This window comes from Lytechinus variegatus, chromosome 11 (assembly GCF_018143015.1).
Source record: "Lytechinus variegatus isolate NC3 chromosome 11, Lvar_3.0, whole genome shotgun sequence".
Taxonomy (NCBI): Eukaryota; Metazoa; Echinodermata; class Echinoidea; order Temnopleuroida; family Toxopneustidae; genus Lytechinus; species Lytechinus variegatus.
Window position 1 is genome coordinate 16,135,456 of NC_054750.1, and position 19,277 is coordinate 16,154,732.

Consider the following 19,277-nt stretch of genomic DNA (forward strand, 5'->3'; position numbering starts at 1 on the left):
AATTACAATGTTTGGTAGGGGTCTTAGTATTATTATACAAAAGAATCTGGGTGTGGGGTATAGACATATTTTTTACTGGGTGTAACTTTTGAAAACTGGTTTTAGATTTTATTTTCTTTTTTAATTCATTTCTTAGATAACCTGGTCTGGAGGAAAGAGTACGTTTTACAACTCATGTTATTCCAAGAGAATATGATAGGGTCTTATGTTAGATTTTTTTCGTAATTTTTGTAATAATTAGGTCTGGAATATAGACAACATTCTAAACCTCTTTTTAAAAACATGTTCTTAGGTTCAAGGATTGCTTGGTATTAGATTTGGAGTTATTTATATTTTTACTCTTAGCCTTATTTTGAAAAACAAATGACTGGGTCTGGCTGAAAGACTACGCTATATGTCCATGTTATCCAGCATTAATAAGATTATGGGGTCTTTATACGGTTTTTTTGTTGTTGTATTGTTATTTACAATTTTTGAATAACAGGGTTTGGAGAAAAGGCTAAGCTCGATTTTCTTTTTTTCCACTGGAATATCATTATGGTATCTTAGTTTGGACTTATATTATAATTTTTGAAATAACTGGGTCTGGAAAAAAGACTTTGGACTTACATTATAATTTTTGAAACTACTGCGTCTGGAAAAAGACTTTGGGCTCATATTGTGCTTTATGAAGGCATTACTATAGGGTTCTAGTTTTTAGTTTTAAATAACCGGGTCTGGAGAAAAGACTATGCTTGATTCTCAATTTACTCATAGCGTGTGTATTCACAATACGTTCAGTATAATTTAAAACAACAACAAAGACTTTGATTCCACCAGTTTTAATTAACTGGGTCTGGAGAGAAGACTAGGCTCGATTCTCATTTTTATTCCACCGGAACATCATTATCGTATCTTAGTTTGGACTTATATCATAATATTTGAAACAATCGGGTCTTTGGAATATATTATTATCTTTTGAACAACCGGGTCTGGAATAAAGACTTTGGATTTATATTATGATTTTTGAAACAACAGGGTCTGGAAAAAGACTTTGGATTTATATTATAATTTTTGAAACAACCGGGTCTGGAGAAAAGACTTTGGACTTATATTATCATTTTTTATACAATCGGGTCTGGAATTAAGACTTTGGATTTATATTATAATTTTTGAAACAACAGGGTCTGGAAAAAGACTTTGGATTTATATTATAATTTTTTAAACAACCGGGTCTGGAGAAACGACTTTGGACTTATATTATCATTTTTGAAACAATCGGGTCTGGAATAAAGACTTTGTACTTATAATTATCATTTTTGAAACAATCGGGTCTGGAATAAAGACTTTGGACTTATATTATAATTTTTGAAACAACAGGGTCTGGAAAAAGACTTTGGATTTATATTATAATTTTTTTAAACAACCGGGTCTGGAGAAACGACTTTGGACTTATATTATCTTTTTTGAAACAATCGGGTCTGGAATAAAGACTTTAGGCTCATATGATTATTTCTTAAACAACCGGGTCTGGAATAAAGACTTTGGACTTATATTATCATTTTTGAAACAATCGGGTCTGGAATAAAGACTTTGGACTTATTTTATTATTTTTGAAACAACCGGGTCTGGAATAAAGACTTTGGATTTATATCATAATTTTTGAAACAACAGGGTCTGGAAAAAGACTTTGGATTTATATTATAAGTTTTTAAACAACCGGGTCTGGAGAAACGACTTTGGACTTCTATTATCATTTTTTAAGCAATCGGGTCTGGAATAAAGACTTTAGGCTCATATGATTATTTCTTAAACAACCGGGTCTGGAATAAAGACTTTGTACTTATATTATAATTTTTGAAACAACCGGGTCTGGAATAAAGACTTTGGGCTCATATTATTATTTTTGAAACAACCGGGTCTGGAATAAAGACTTTGGATTTATAGTATAATTTGTTAATTAACCGGGTCAGGAAAAGAGACTTTGCACTTTTGTGCTATATGAACGCATTACTATACGATTTTAGTTCAGAACGGATTTGCCAAAAATCCCTTCAAATTTATTACATTTGTGGGTAAAGTCATTATTACATTTGTGGGCGATCAAAAATTATTACATTTGTGGGTAAAGTGCATTATTACATTTGTGGGTGAAATTATTACATTTGTGGGTAAAGTGTTATTACATTTGTGGGCGTTATTACATTTGTGGGTAAAGTGTTATTACATTTGTGGGCGTTATTACATTTGTGGGCGTTATTACATTTGTGGGTGCAACACCCCCCCCCGATATTGTCACGGAATATGGGAAGTCTGAAATATTAAATGTTTCCCAAACGATTTTCACATTATTTTGCCCTAGAAAATTAGTAATAGATAATATTGGGAAAAATGATGAGACCAGAATATTGGATGCTGGAGGGGGCTGAAATGAGAACCTTTAAAAAAAATCTTTATTTTACATCTCTCTCTGTATCTCTCCTCTCTTTGAAATTTGAAATTATGGAGCAGTACGTGTTTCTACTTTGAAGGAAATTATCCGAATTCCGGGAAATCCAGATGTTTTCCAGGTAATTTCTGGGAAATGAAAAAATTACAGGAAATTCCGGGAAATCCGAAAATTACAATGAAAAAACAATTAAATGTAGCAACTCTCAATATTCATGTTATATTTACATGATTTTAACCTCCATACGGCGGGGACAAGAAAAATGCGAAATTCCCTGATTTTTGCAACCTGGAACAAATTTACACTCGTTGTATTATTGCCCGATTTTCGTTAAAGATCAAACTTTAAAATTCCAGGAAATATTTATGAATTTCAGGAAATTTGGAATCCAATTTCGGGAAATTTATTTTGGAGCTGTGGAAACACTGTTATGGAGTGCCATAGTAGAGAAAGGTCGAATTTGGCTAGCTTACCATACAGCAATAGGAGCAAACGTCGCGCTGGTTCACGTTTCGATTGATCAACGATTGGGTCTCAAAAAGAGGAAATTTCGACAAAATGGTGAGTAGAGTCATTGTTCAACGAGATAAGCTACATTCTGCAATGTCAGGAAAAGATAAAAGTATTAGTTTGCCGGAATAATATTTATCTAGTCGCATTAATTTTACTGACAAAGTATCAGATGAAGTGTGCGCAATCAGCAATTTCCTACTGCACGCGCCATTTACGGTAGCACCTACCTCACTCCAACGCCGCGCCGCCGGCGCCGGGGAGCTGCCGGTTGTCTCTCGGGAGTTGTCTCGAGCGCGTGGCAGGGGCCAAGTACTGCCCTTGAGACATTGTCAACTTCTGTCATGTCACATAACTATTTACACGTACATTAACAGTCACAACACACTTAGCCAGGTTACTATCAATCTGAGACTGGCAGATGCTACTGCAGATGGTAAAATTAAACATGTTGATTTGTAGGCCTAATAAATCATGACATTTTCACAGTGAAAATGTTTTTTACTTTGCAATTGTTTTCCGGACCAGCATCATAGTATGGCACTGGCAGTGCAGTGTTACCAGGGATCTGTTTGTCAACACCATCTTAAGTTTAACTTCTTAACTAAATCGGAGATAGTGAGCTACTTGTCCGCTTAACTGCTTCGCAAAGTCCTTGGCATTTGCCAATTCAAGATCAGGGACGAAAACCTGACTAAATTATACTAATTGTGACTGATGACACCTCCGAACCGGTCATAAATTAATAACTTTTTTCTTAATGAAGTAGTGATATTACCTGGGTACGACTATGACAACCCGTATACGCAACGAACAATTGTCCATAGACTGTGTACAACGGATAGATCGTCTCCGCACAGCAATTCTAAGACCGCTGATTGGTCAATCGCGCAGATCACGTTATGATCACGTGGTCCGAAAAATAATTCCTTCGGACTGCGTGCGGAAGTATCGATAGCGATAACGATATCTGGTCACGATGTGTACGCGGTAAATGGTCTTGGTTCGTGATCGGATCGCTCCGGTATCGATAAAAAATTATCGAAACCCTGCAATTTCATGCATATTCACGCGACGCTCCGAAACCTGGAAGCCAATTGACTTTGTGCACGTTGCGATAGACTCTACAAATTCCAACGAACACGATGACATACAGACGCTAATTTGTAAGATTTTGACGGAAAAGCAAAAAGTAATCGAAATTCTCTTACCTGTGCGGTATCGGTGAGAAAATAGATCCTCCGAGAATACCTTTCATAATTCATATAAAATACGCGAAAGTGAAATTCTAGGTCGATTTTGGTACGAGGTGATAGAGAATTGCACACTTGTTTTGTTGGAATTCTGTGTGGGGAAATAAAAGGCTTGCACTGCGCATGCTTACTATATTTTCATTCATAAATTGGTTCTCGGCAGTGGCTGGATGACGTCATGTAATAAGCAAAAATGTACACGACCGCTACGTTCACGCTCCGCTATCCGTTGTACACAATTTGTCGCTGTGGTATAATTATCATTTTACAAAGAAAGCCTTTATGGTTTACCATGTTTACATAGACCTGTAAACTATTCAAATTTGATATCCTGGCCCAGGGAACCCATTTCAACATCCACATGATTTTTTAGTCATGAAATGAATTAGTGATATCATTTTCTCAGCAATTGAATGCTCTAGTCTGCATGGTTTAAGTATGTATGATGCATATTTTGCCTCTGCTATTATTTTGATTAGATTTCCAAATTCATCACAATAACATAATTGCAGTTTTATGAACTCTTATCATAATTTTACCTGAATTTGAAAATTATGCTATTTTTTATTAAGGCTACTTCTCGTATGTACTTTTTACTGATAGTATCGCTATCAAGGGAATCTTGTTAGGAAATCTTGTGTGAAACAGGTTTAGTAAGACTGGAACCAACTCCGTGGTTGGTTGATAAAGATACTGCTTCTGCTTTTTTCTCCCTTCTTTCTCTTCTTCCCCTTCTGTTCCTGTTTTCTCCTTTTCCTTCTCCACCTCTTCCTACTCCCTCTCCTCCTTATCATCCTCCTTTTCTGCCTCCATCACACTCTCCACCTTATCTTCATATTATCCAACATGAACTTCCCCACTTTTTCCTTTTCTTCTAACTTTTTAAAATGTCACATTAATATATTTTGTTCTCATGATAATATTTAATCTTTTTTTAGTCAAAGCTGTGCTAGTCCCCAGCTCCTAAAGCTAATGGGGAAAAAAATTTCAGGATCATAAGCACATTCAGTAGTCATCAGTAGGCCCGTTTCGGGTACACGTGTACACGCACGGTCAAGTCAGTGCACGTGTACTAAATTCCATCACCGTGTACACGGTAGCATCTGCATAAACAAGCTCACAGCCTCACATTAAATCTTAGTTCTCAGACACTGCACATGTTTAATTACTAATATGTCAACATACTTCAATTAATCCAGAGTGAGTTCACTTCCAAAATCGCCAATTTAATCCACATTCTTTCTGGAGACTCACGTTTTTGTACCACGAAATCGGCACGAAATGGGTCTGCTCCGGTCTCAAAAGCTCGAAAGCGTTGCTCAATCACACTCAGAGTCAATTTGAGAATCACCAATTGCGATAGCGATCGTCGCTACAACTTAATTGTTATACGCTCGCACACAAGCCTACAAACAAACGCTCTTCAAATTGGCAACATAATAATGAAAATTAATCGATAACTTCAGTTACACTTATTCTGCAGCGATCTGTGCATGCATGTACGGTACAGTATACAAAATGCGCATCCACCAAGCGTCGGCGATAGCTAGGGCCCTGCACTGATTTTCTTTACCATTCTTTATTAATTTAATGCGCTGCTAAGCCGAGTAAACTTTTAATTTGCACCAATTTTTTGTGGATTGATACTTCAAACTTATCAGGTAAGCTTTAAAACCGTGACTTAGTCTATATAGACCCCTTTTTATGACATATTGATGCGGGTCCGTGTCGACATGAAAACAGAACTCGCTCTCACAGTGTTTACAACGTGTACACGTGTACACGATCGAAAAACACGCCGTGTACATGTGCATCAAAAATGGACTTTCAAAACGGGCCTAGTCATCAGATAGTCAAGCCTAAAATGTTATTTCAAGCTAGTGGCAAAATTGTGCCTAAAGTTATTTTGTAAACAATTTAAAATGCTTTTGTTGATGAAAACAAACCCACCGAAACTCTAATGCCAACACAATTGCATTAAATTTACTCCATTTAAAAAATGTTGCGGGAGATCCATTTTCTAATGAATGATAAATTCCTTTATTATTCCAAAATGTATATATTTCTTTTTTTTATTGAAAACCTTTAACTTTGCTTCCCAATTAGAACTGTTGACGATATGGATGATGTTTTATCCTCATTTGAAATATTTGAAAATATTGGTGTACATTTTCTCACTTGCCAAGTATAATATGAATGTAATGCATTTTTATTTCTTCAAGATTTTATCCACAACTATTTGTGTCCACTTTTTTCCAGGCGGAGAGAAAGCAAGTGAACCGGTATTATCCGCCGGATTTCGATCCGGCCAAACACAAGAGCATCAACAAGTACCGCAACTCTCACCCGCTGAGAGAGAGGGCCAAGAAATTGAGCCAGGGCATCTTAGTCATTCGGTTTGAGATGCCCTATAACATATGGTGTGGTGGATGCGGAAATCATGTAGGCATGGGTAAGTAGTTGACTTATAAAAGTGAAATAAAGCAAGCTAATCGTTTCTAATATTTTGTTGTATTAGCTGAATTTGAATGCACATTTTGAATTTTTAACTGTTAAATGCACTTTCTCAGTCCTTAAAGTAGGATTCCATGATATTTGCTCCGGCGACAATTGCTCTGATGGAAAATCTGCACGTTAAAGAGAAATTCCAGTAGTTGCAGTAAACACTGGTTTCATGAGAAAGTCTGTAAAACCAGGCTTAATTGTCAGAATATCATTGGGGATCTAGATCTGGTACAGTTACATAAACTGAACTTTGTGAAATCTTGAAATCTATGCTGAAAAACGTTCACACTGAAGGTTACCAACACAGATAGGCACACGTGGGACTGTATTATTATTGCTGGAATAAAGACCCGATGGAAGTGACCGAATCCGCGCTTATTTTGCTTATTTCTCGGTAATTACACAATTTCACCCAGAATCCGTTGGCATATATTTTTTATTAATACAAACAGACACTTGGGTGGCCATTATATTAGATTCTGTAAAAAGTCATTTTGAGATCGTTACCAAAACTGGAATTTATCTGCATGTTAAGCAAAACATAAACCTCTCCTCCAAAACCAAATAAATTCTAATGCTAATCTTAACATTATTCTGAACCAAAAACTCAATTACAATCCTAACTCTAATCTTGTGCCTTCTGAGATATTAAGACCGAAGCAATTGTTGCAGAAGCAAATGTCATATCACAAAGAATAGAACCATTTCTATATCTTTTTTTTTCTATCTGTCAGCAAGTGATTTGAAATTTTTATAAGATTGTTTGACAACATCAATATCAAGAATTTTATGTATTTAATTAGTATTCCGAAGTTACCACTTTTGTTGTTTTGAGGTGTAATCAATGTTTATTCTTTTGTCCATCTCTATCTTCATAGGGGTGAGGTACAATGCAGAGAAAAAGAAAGTTGGAAAATATTACACAACTCCCATCTATCAGTTCAAGATGAAGTGTCATCTTTGTGATAATTACATCGTCATGGAAACTGACCCCAAGAACTTCGACTATACCATCATCAGTGGGGCACAACGCAAGAACCAGAAATGGGATATGGCCGAGAATGAGCAGGTTTTGACTGAGGGTATGTCAATAAACTAAAAGCCAATGGGAAAAAAAAGGTTCATCTACAAAAACTTTAAAATCAATCCTCACTTGTGTATTTTGTTTTGCTTCATATGATTCCCTAATTTTTCCTATAAATCTTATTAGCATTTTAATTTCTCTTACAAATTTACTGTAATAATTTGCAGTGAAGGTTATATACATATCTGTAGTATTGCACATTGAATTATGATAAAAAGAGACAAAATGTTTATGGGGGCAGGGGTAAAGAGTGCATTCCTGAAGAAGTAAGATAGTATGACGATTTTAGTCTGTATGGTAGGGAGGGATACTGCAATGTCTGAATTACCCGACTTCAGTAAATCATGTACTTAATAATTAGTTTCAAACTTTGAATTATCAATATTTAAAGAGATTCCTTTTTGAAAAATATGATCACATGTTACCAAGGATCCAGTCAATAGGGTCAATAGTGCCCAATCCAATCCTGCAATGTATTCCTGGTAAAATTGATGTCAAGTTTTATTTGCTACCATTTTATTGTATCCTTTCAATTTTTTTTTGGTTTACAGATAGGGAAGCTGTGAAGAAGCTCTCCCGAGATGCAATGTATAAGTTAGAGCATGGTGTTGACGATACAAAAAAGCTGAAGAAAGCTGCACCATCTCTCACAAAGATTGCGGAGATTCAGTCAGCTAAGAAGGATGATTATGCCCAGAACCAAGCCCTCAGAAAGAAATTTAGGGTAAGAATCTTATTTTTCAAATAAAAGCCCAGTTCTAATCTTTCTGTGGAAGGTATCAGTTATTAACGTAACATTATGATTCCTCAGAAATGTAGAATTACTTGTACAGTCCGACCTCTCTTATCCGGACACGTTAGGACCAGCACCTATCCGGATAAGGGATTTATTCGGATGTGGAAGACCCAATACTAAATACACGCAGCTGCCTCCGCGGTAGTAGCTGCACGTAATCTATTTAGTGGGCATACACAGAAGTATTCACTGCAGTGTCAGTGCAAATTATAGGCGGTATTTTTACAGAAATAAAATCGATTGGTGGCAAAAACTGTTGGATAATTTACCTGCTCAAATAATTGAGATATAAATCGAGCATACCTCGAAAGAAAGAGAATGAATGACTCGATGAAACTAAGTTTTACAATTAGATCATTGCAGCGGCTATCGCAGCTTCGCAGTGTCAGCCATTGTTATACTGACTGTAGGCTTAAACATGATAGATGGCGCTGTCCGTATTGAGATTGAGGCCTAGCGTTAGCTAGCGAGACATGTGTTGTTTTTCCCGGGAAACAAAAAGAGAACGTGATGAAATGTTTGCATTGCGCCCCAATTTCCTGGAAAATTATCATGCCTAAGTTCTTTTGGTGATTTGGGTGAGATATTTTCATGAAAAATAATGTTGTTTTAGGTAGACTATATTGGAAAATATATGTAATCAAAGGGAGTTTGCGTATAGGATTGAGTTTAGATTGCAATCTCATTTACTCATGTACTAGATTGAACTGGGAAAAAAAAATTTCGGCAAGTGTGCGTCCGGATAATAGAGAGATCCGGATAAGAGAGGTTGGACTGTATTTAAATTATATGCTCATGGATCTGTGACAGAATGGGGAAGAGAATATGAAAAAATATCTTATAGTAACTGTTATGAACATATTCTTCCCTGACATGTAAATTTATTGTTTAGGCTTGAATTTGTTAATGACATCTTATGTTTGATTAAAAAACAAAGTGACTGAAAGGCATCCACAATGTCCACATTTGAAGAAATATTTGATTTGTCTCTCTATTTGAAGACTAATGCCCTTCTCCCCCCCCCAAAAAAGAAAAAAATTGAGAAAACGCATGCCCTATATTAAGTATGACCATCTTGTAGGAGTTTCAGGTCACATGATCATGGTCAAAATCTATTAGGGTCAATAAACTTTGACCATGTTGTGGTATCAACATAAAAGACCTAAGTTATGATTTTGAATTTTCAAGATAATATTGAAAGTAGAATTCCTACTCACTATTGCATAAAAAGTATAACAATTTTCCAAGTATTGATGTGTTGATGAATGAAATTTCAGATCAATAAACAAATATCAAATGTCATTTCAGGTCAACAAATTAGTATTTTATTATCAAATGAATGGGTTTTTAGTGAAATTTTATCTCAGCCGTTTTCAAAGGCAGCACTGTTGCTATATTGAATCGGATAATGCAAGTGATACCGCCAGTGGTGCTCCACTTTCGTCTCGCCCACCAGAAGTGAAGGCAAGATTTGGGGATCCAAACATTATAACAAGTAAATATGCAACCGTAGGTCACTTTTCAACCAAACTTAGATGGTAGATGTACTTAGGGGACCTGCATGTTATGCTGCAGTCAGAAGTCGCATGTCAAGGTCATTTTCAGGTCAGCGTTAAAGTTTTCATGCAAGACTCTTATGACACATAACTCTGCAACCGTAAGTCACTTTTCAACCAAACTTAGAAAGTAGATGCACTTAAGGGATCTGCATGTTATGCTGCAGTAGGAGGTCACATGGTAAGGTTAAAGGTCATTTTTTTAGGTCAACGTTAAAGTTTATATGTAAGACTCTTATTACACATACATGTAACTCTGCATCCGTAAGTCAATTTCAATAAAACTTGGGTTGTAGCTGTACTTACCTGCATGTTATGCTGTAGTCAGAGGTCACATGGTAAGGTCAAAGGTCAATTTGAGGTCAACATTAAAGTTTACATGCAAGACTCTTATGACAAATGTTAGTCCATCCCAGTTATTTCACAATGAACTTTTGATACAATTCTGTTGCGTGCCCTTGCAAATCATGATATTTCTGGTCATTTTCACAAGCGGGCGAGACACATTGCTTATGCCTTGTTTTCAGACTGTTTTGTGGATGGTGCTATGACACTGATAGTGAGAGAATGATATGATGTTCAATGTAATTGGCCCCAAGCTGTTCCCACAATCGGCGATGTACATGTACAGCCATATATGATGCAGCAGTTAGTCGAATCACCTGGTTGGAGACGAACATATTCACTAAGCAACATATTGCAATGTTCATTGAAATTTTACCTTTCCACTTCCCTATTTTTTTCCTTTAAAAATAAATGTTTATATGGCTTGGATTACCCTTTTCATTTGTGTACATTTACATGTATATTCATTCTAACACTCTTCGTTTTTTTTCTAGACGGAGAAGAAGGAGCTCATTGCTGTTGAAGCTAGTGACAATGCTCTTTTATCAAAATCTTCTTTAGAGATTGAGCTTGTACCAGAGACTGAGGAGGACAAGAAATTGGCTTCTCTTCTAAAATATTCAGTTCCAGAATGTAAGTTTGTCATAATTCTTCAATCTTTGTACATGTACATGTTTGTATATTGATGGGTTAATTTGTGAATTGGTTGGTCAGTTGGTTCATATGCATGGATTGATTCATTCGTAATCCATTTAATATGATGACATATTTAATTACATTTACTCCCAAGGTTTTTTTTCCATTAATTTTTTTAGTTGATAATTTTCTAATTTGTTGACTTGATTTTATTTTTTACTATTGATCAACTGATTTCATTACTTTAAATATCTTTAAAATCATTCATTCAATCATATAACATCTATAGAGTTTTTAACTTCTCAACTTTGTCATTCCAGCTTATGAGGAAAAGAGGGAGCAGAAGCGCGATTCAATCCAGAACAGAAACATATTCGCTCCATCCACAGTTAGCTCCCCAAACAGCATTGAAATTTCTCCACGTTCATCCTCCTCGTCATCCTCCTCCTCGTCATCCATCAAGAGGTCATCTGGAGCACAGCAAACACTGATCAACAAGGTCATGAAGAAGGCATCAGTCTTTGGATCTCTGGGGTCCAAGAGCAGCAGCAGCAGTGATCTCAAGGCCTCGGCCAAGGAGTGGCTGGGGAAAACAACAAAATCCTTAATAGGTGGGACTGCTGGAATCATATTGAAAAGAAAACGCAAGTGCAGTGAGGACAGTGCTTCTGTTAGTCATGAAGTGAGTAAGAGATCCAAGTTGTCTAATGAGACCGAAACTAGGGAAGGTGGTGGATTGACTGTTAAAAGAGATGCTGCCAGAGAGCAGTCAGATCATAGCGTAAATATTAATAAAGATGCAAGGTTACAGGAATTAGACGTAGGTGGTACAGAAGACATACAAGGTCTGCAGGATGATCCTGTCGACCCAACTAAAGCAGAGAGAGTTCTACCATCAGGAAAGTCTTTCTCACCATCAGCACATCAAATTGAGGAAGGTAGATGCTGCTCCGAGAGTCTGTCTAGGAGCACTTTAAGCTCTTCATCTTGCTTGAACAGTTCTGATAAGACTCCAGGAAAATCAACTGCTTGTGCTAGAAAGGTCTCATCAGAAATCGGGGATACATCCTTGCAAAGCCATACACGCTGTGCACAAAGTAGAAGAGAAAGCCCTGACGGCTCCACCGATGTGAACAGCAATTCTGAAGCACAATCCCGATCGCACATAAGAACGTTTGAACATGAAGAGATCGGTGCAGCACCCAAGGGTTCTACGTGTGAACACGACTCGTCCAATCTTAGTGTTGAAGTTGACGGAGAAGTATCAAGAACAGAGAGTCTCCAGAAAAGCTCACTCTCATTGGTTTCTTGTTATTCTTCTAGTAGTGGCAGTGAGGATGAGTTATGAAGTGGTATATCCTTTACTCTATCCTTCCAGAATAAAATCTATACCCCACAAGTTATACCCTACAAGCTGTTCAGGTTTGAGGGTTGAAAGGTAAGGTAAAGTTTTAGTCGTGTGCAGGAATTTTACACGTTGCTGCATTGGTCAGATCATGTGCATGGGAGATACTCGGTGTGTTTAATTATTAAGTTCCTGTGGGATATTACACACTACCGCATTGGTCAGATCATGCTAGGGTTGAGGTTCTCTAGTGTGAAGTCATCAGTGACTATCTAACATGTTGAATACCATGTGCGCACTTGGTGGGTGCTTAATCATGATTCTAAGTCACTCTTGTGAGAATCAGCCCAGAATCCTACGGGCCTAGCAGTACAGATAAAAATGTTGACCCAAAGTAAAAACTGGTCAAGAAAGGCCAAAATCCAAGTGCACATGTAATCAGTTCATGTAGTAGGTATCCTCTTCAAATCCTCTTCACACATTATGAGTTTTGTAATGTTTTTACCTGAAGAAGTGGAGCCAAGCAGAGCAATAATCCGTCCATCAGACGACCAAGCTGTTCTTACGCTTTTTGAATATCTTGTCTGCAAAAGAAGTTTTTGATTCTTCATCGTAAGTTCTTCGGCAATCAAAATCTTTGTTCCTTTCAGCTATTTCCGATTTTTAATCTTCAGGATCTCTCTCTTCTTCCTGTAGCTGGTCAATTTAACGATGATTGGTTGTGGCTTCGCGGATGTTGACGATGACCCAGGTTGCGCTGAAACCGGAGTACGTCCAGTTTGATTGGAGCGGTCGATATCTTTCATGGTATCCAAGGACACACCAAGCTTTGCTTGTGAGGACCTCTTTCAGTATCAGTGTTTTCTTCTATTTTCTTTCGTAGACCAAATATACGAAGGCATGATCTCCTCGAGTATTGTTCAATGTTGTTCATTGAATGCTCCACACCTTTCAATTTCTTTGTCTTTCCTTTCAGCATCACCTTTCAACTCAAACAATTCACCTTGAATACTTTCTATGCTTGTCAATAGTACTTCTACACCATATACTAATAGTCCATGAGAAATTAATGCATTACCTGTTCTGTTGCAAGTCAACTATTCAAGTGTTGGACACCTTTGCCGTAATTCTGCAATTCTGACAAGGTCCATTTTGTTAATGATTGTACATTCTTCCAGAAGATGCTAGAAAAGGGGCATCAACCACACAGAGAATGTCACTTCCATTGATCCAACATGTGTCCTCCTTGTTTGGCCAGTGGAAGAATTTTGAGGGTCCATGGGGGTGCATGAAATGGATGTAGAAGTCCCCATGTTCCTCGGACACATCTTCCACTAACCCGGGGAGCGTTTCATGAAAGTAGTCAGCACTGACAAGCTGGCTTTCTCTGACAGTTACCATAGTAACAGTCAGAGGCAAGTGCCTCACAGCCAATCAAAACCAAGGATTTTACTGAAATTTTCAGCACCGACAATTCAGTCAGTGCTGTCAGTGCTGACAACTTTCATGATACACCCCCCTGATCCCTGCCTCATTGTCATACCGACAACAAATATAGTTCTACCATTTGATTCCAGTGATGTTCACTGTTGGTGTTTCAGTCACATCAGCAGGAATATCTGTGACAGACACTAGTTCTGGTGGGTCACTCTTGAGGCTCAGCTTGTAGGCAAGTATCTTTGACTTCGAAACAGGAACCAAATGGTGAAACTGCTGTGTTCCCTTCACTGTTTTGGGCATCTTTGAATCTTTTTGTTCATTCAGAGTAATGCTTTACTATTTCTTTTGGGGTTACATTAAAGAAGTGAATGTCTGGGATACTCTGGGTGCTGAACTCCATTGTTGCATCACTTGTAAGAATTGGGTTTGTGTATGGGCGCTGCAGACTAGCCTTAGAGAGCAACCGTTTCACGGTCCCTCCTATTCCATCACATTTCCCATGACTCGTAGCAAAGAAGTTCCATTCCCCCTCCAAATTGAAATCCTCTTGATGATGGCAGAGATTGAGAAAATTGTTTCTGTTCTTATATTGTCCTGCACAACCATCCTTGAAATAGTGAATTTTCTTCATGGAGATGAATTGTGTCTGGAGGTATGGAACAACAACTCTCAAGAATGCATGTAAATTTACAGTTGGATGCTCTCTTGTGTCACTTAAAACATGGATGTTTCAAAGTCCTATGGTGCCATCAGCCATCCTACAGTATTCCACAAAAGGGTGTAGAGTGGCCAGCTTGTTTTCCCAATGGAAGGACTGAATTTCGTGCTGGACAACGTAAGAATAGTTTTCGGCAAAGTGACCCTGCAGGTCCTTAAAGTCGTCTATTCTGAGCTTTTGGGCTGCATATTTCAAACTCTCTTTAATTATGACAGACTTAAAATCTCTCGTGAACGCCATTTTGAGGGAAGTGAGCTCATTAATATAATAAGTCACGTTCAAGCCTCGTCTCTTATTGGTCCGTGTTCGCGGACAGTTATGAATATTTATATTGAAGCTTAGTTTATGGTTCACAGAATTACTACGAACGGAATGAGGTAAGTAATAGAAAATTCATTTTTTGTCTTCACACATACAATAAACTGAGAAATTTGCACAAATAGTCAACCACACTAGTTCACATTCATGAAAAACAAGGAAAAATCTTGAAATTACGATTCCACCACCATGGAACAAAATGAGGCTCTACATAGGATTTTTAGAGCATTATGCTGATAACGCAAGTGTCATGAGTTCTGTTTAACTCCCTTACGTAGCAAGGTTGGGGTTAATAGGTGAAGATACTTCGAATCAGAGGAATAATAAAGTTTGGCTATTAAAAAAGGATATTTATGCTAATGAAGTCAATCAATGAAACAGCTCAAAGCCACAACAAGCCGTAAAGCAGCCTCGGTAAAGTCATTCAGATTGGGTTTAGTTCTGATTGCATTTAAAATATTCTTATGCCAGAACAGTATACAGGATGCATTTTTAAACTTTTTTTCAAGCTTCTTTAATGTTAACCTACACCAGGGGACTGTTTCATAAAGGACTTGCAACTGTTGTATCTTTGCCAGCATGGCAACTACCATGGAAACCTTGATTCTGATTGGCAGCTGACCCTTGTTACCATGGTAGTTACCAATATGGCAAAGTTACATCAGTTGCAAGTCCTTTATGAAACTGGCCCCAGAAGGTGTACAAACAGTATCCCACATGAGCAAATACATGTAAGACCTTGAGCAAGCTAATCTTCCTCTAGTGTTTTTGATAAAGATGGGCTTGACCTGTGTGATGACCGTTTGAAAACCGTTTGATGATTCGTTCCTGAGGTTCAGTCTCATCCCGAAACTCACAATCATACGCTTGTAGCTTGAGACGTGATACAAAGTCATCTGTACTTTCCCTCTCTTTCTGCGTATACTGTTGGAGAAATAGTCTAGCCACACGAAAATTAGCTCTAGGTTTCAGCTGTGTTTCGAACTTCTTCCAAACAATGACTGGGTTCAAACGATCATCACCCTCCAGTCCCCACGAGTTGTAGAGCTTAATGCCTGTTGCACCGGTGAAAAGGAGGATATGGTCCACCTGCTTAGCCACAACGTTCTTGACTGAGAAAAAGAGCTCACACTGTTGATGAAAGTGCTTTATTGCGCTAGCCCTATCAGGGTCTTCCCAATCCATACGGGGTGTATAATCACTAATTGTTAAATCAGCAGTCGATATCACCACCAATAATAATGCAAATGTCAAAGTCGCTGTTTACTCACACAAAAGTCTGCATATGGGACTGTAGTGAAAAAGCATATTGTATCGTGGCCTATAAATCTAAACTGTGAACTAAGATAATGCGCTAATCTAACGTTAAAATATGGATCTGGTCGTCGATGTAGGCGTGGAATAGAGCTCGAAACGATGCTGTCGGGTGCCGATGTCAGAGCGCTCTGAATCCTCGCTGTAGTGTAGCTGCCGGGGTATCATGCTTCCTCAGGCCAGTACGCATTCAGCGGCGGATCCAATTTACTCTTCAAAACTCTTAACTACTACGTGTGTCTAAGCTTATATAGGGAGCCCGTGAGCCTTGGGCCGTGACAAAAGGGTATGGCTCGCCAAACGGGATATGTATGTAGCGCTATGGGTAGCGAATAGGGAAACTATAAAAAGTGCTCATCACTGCAAGCACCAGTGGAATCCGATGACAGTCTGCTATGAAATTGTCTCCAAAAACAGTTGAAATGATTCAAAGTTCCTCACATTGCTCAGCGTGTTCTTGATTTAGCTGCCACCATGTTATGTGGGTTAGTTTGACTATGAGATAAACTAAAATAACAACACGGATTGAGAATTGATATACAGTTCAGGTCCAGCCAGTCTGGTTGTTAGTGTGTGTGTGTGGAGTGCCAACATCACTGTCTCCATATGTATATGTGTGTGTGAAATGAACATGAGATAACATATGTTGCAAAAGGTATGGTAAATAAATCCATTTAAGAATTGAGTTGATCATTTTCCATCCGTTAAGAGTTCATTTAGAATGGATGTTGCTTTGTGTATCTTCTCCTTTTGTTTTCCTACTAGTGTCGCTATGTGGTTTACACCTAAGGTTAAATTATCTTGGATGTGCTCAATATACACTCTCTGCTGCTCCTCCCGAACCTCGATAAGTTCCGTAAGATTGTTCACCATGCTCTACAGCCACTGAATATCAGTTTTCAGTGAAGACATTTCCCCCGAAAGTTTTGACTCCATTTTTTCGATCCTCTTGATAAGCTTGTTTGGTGGCACATGCTCTGATTCATTTTTCTTTCTCTGACACCTTTGTGGTTTTCTGCCGACCGGTAGGGGTATCGGTGGGAAACACGTTGGCATATGGTTTTGTTCCCCCATCTCCATCCGAGTGTCTTGACTTAATAACTGGTCTGCCACGTCACCAGCATTCGAGATGGGCAAATAGTTTTCATTTAGGAGAGGTGTGTCCTGCCCCTGGGGCCCAACTTGGTGCACAATTTGAAGTTCATCTCCAAAGCAATTGAAGTTGGTCGCTATCGCCATGACAGTGATACAAGTACAGAGCTTGAGGAGGTCCAGAAAATAAGAAAGTTACAGCACAAATGGTAAGGACGATGAAACCTCAATGTCACAATGTTTTCCAAAAAAATGTAGATAATCCACTATTCCAAGTAGTAAAGAACGACGAAATTACCACAATGTCACAGTTTCAAAAAGAAGAAGAATATATAACACTTTGGTAAATAGAGATTTTGTTTTGAGTGTGCTCTGAAACAAAGTAAGTCTGCCTCCGATGCAAGGATGAAGGAGAAATGTGACCCATCCACAAAGAGGGAATGTTCTTGGTCCTTATGTCCAAAATTTTTCAAGGACTAGCCGTCTTCTCATTGACCGACGAGGGGTCAGTGTCCTTCTCGCTAGTCTGTGTCCTAGTAGAGGCAGTGTTTGAAAGAGTTTTCTCATTCCTAGCCCTATCAGCATGTTCTTTTACCCATTCTTGGATGTCGCTACTTCGAAAGGGTTGGAGACGATCATGGTGAAGAACTTTAAGTTTGCCCTTCTGTTGAGATTTGATTTCAAACACCAAATCGCTTAGCTTCCTGGTAACAATACATGGTCCAATCCAAGCAAACTTTAATTTAGGAGAAAGTCCTTTCTGTTTTGTTGTGTCTAGATAGTAGACTAAGTCCCCTGGCTGGTAGGTGTTCACTGATAGTCTAGAATCATAGTCCTTCTGTCTCTGGGTTTGTGAGGACAGATGCTCACGAGCTATATTGTATGCATCCTTCATAGTAGAAACGATATTGGAGGCAAACTAGTCATAGTCATAGTTTATTGATGTCGGGCTGGTCCACACCGAGGGCAATTTCAATTGGGTTCTAACCTCACGCCCCAACATAAGAAACTTTGGCGAAAATCCAGTTGTCTCGTGAATGGTGCTATGATAGGCAGCAGTCAAGAGCGATAAATTCATGTCCCATTCCTCTTGTTTCTTATCCACAAAAGCAGATATCATATTGACAAGTGTTTGATTGAATCTTTCAATCATTCCATTAGATGACGGATGATGTGGAGTAGTCCTTGTTTTGGTTATTTCCAGCAATTTACAAATATGTTGGAAAAGTTGAGATTCAAAAGTCTTTCCTTGGTCGGAATGTATTTCCAAAGGTATGCCCCATCTAGCAATAAATTAATTAACGATGATGTTGGCGACAGTGCGGGCAGTTTGATCAGGGATACCATAGGCCTCAATCCATTTAGTAAAGGTATCTCCCACCACCAAAAAATAACGGTTGCCTTGGTTACTAACTGGAAATGGTCCCATGATATCAAGAGCGATGCGATCCACAGGAAATCCAGAGTTATAATCGCCAAGAGGGGCCTTTGGTTTGGAAGTCGGATGCTTTCGGGCACCACATTTCACACAATTTCCTATGTACAGTTTTACAGAGTCTCTCATCCCCATCCAGTAAAATTTCTATTGAATCCTACTGAATGTTTTCTTCACTCCTAGATGCCCCGATAGAACAGACTTATGGTTTGATTCTAAGATTCGATCACGGAGTGCGAAAGGGACGTCGACTTGTTTGGTTGTTGTTAGTTTATTATTAGTCATATGCCGTTTGTATGAGACACCGTCAGTTAATTCAAGCTGTGCCCATGAGAGCCATAGATTTCTTACAATTGGGCTCTTATCATGAACTAATGCTCGATTCGGTCTTTCTTGAGATTCTGAAGTCCAATTATAGACGATACCGATGTCGGGATCATCTCGTTTTATTGTCATTAACGTCTCTTGGTCAAAGTCATTACGTATAATATCCTGCTACCCG

The 19,277-nt window shown here is 38.3% G+C and overlaps 1 protein-coding gene across 1 annotated transcript; it reads left to right on the top strand.

Moving 5' to 3' along the window:
• Nucleotides 1-2,904: 2,904 nt before the first annotated feature.
• LOC121424016 (coiled-coil domain-containing protein 130-like) lies at nucleotides 2,905-13,891 on the top strand. The gene is made up of 6 exons (XM_041619591.1): nucleotides 2,905-2,989; nucleotides 6,451-6,643; nucleotides 7,575-7,778; nucleotides 8,332-8,504; nucleotides 10,972-11,110; nucleotides 11,434-13,891. The coding sequence occupies exons 1-6, from the start codon at nucleotides 2,987-2,989 to the stop codon at nucleotides 12,459-12,461; spliced, it is 1,740 nt and encodes a 579-aa protein (XP_041475525.1). The 5' UTR covers nucleotides 2,905-2,986; the 3' UTR covers nucleotides 12,462-13,891.
• Nucleotides 13,892-19,277: the final 5,386 nt, after the last annotated feature.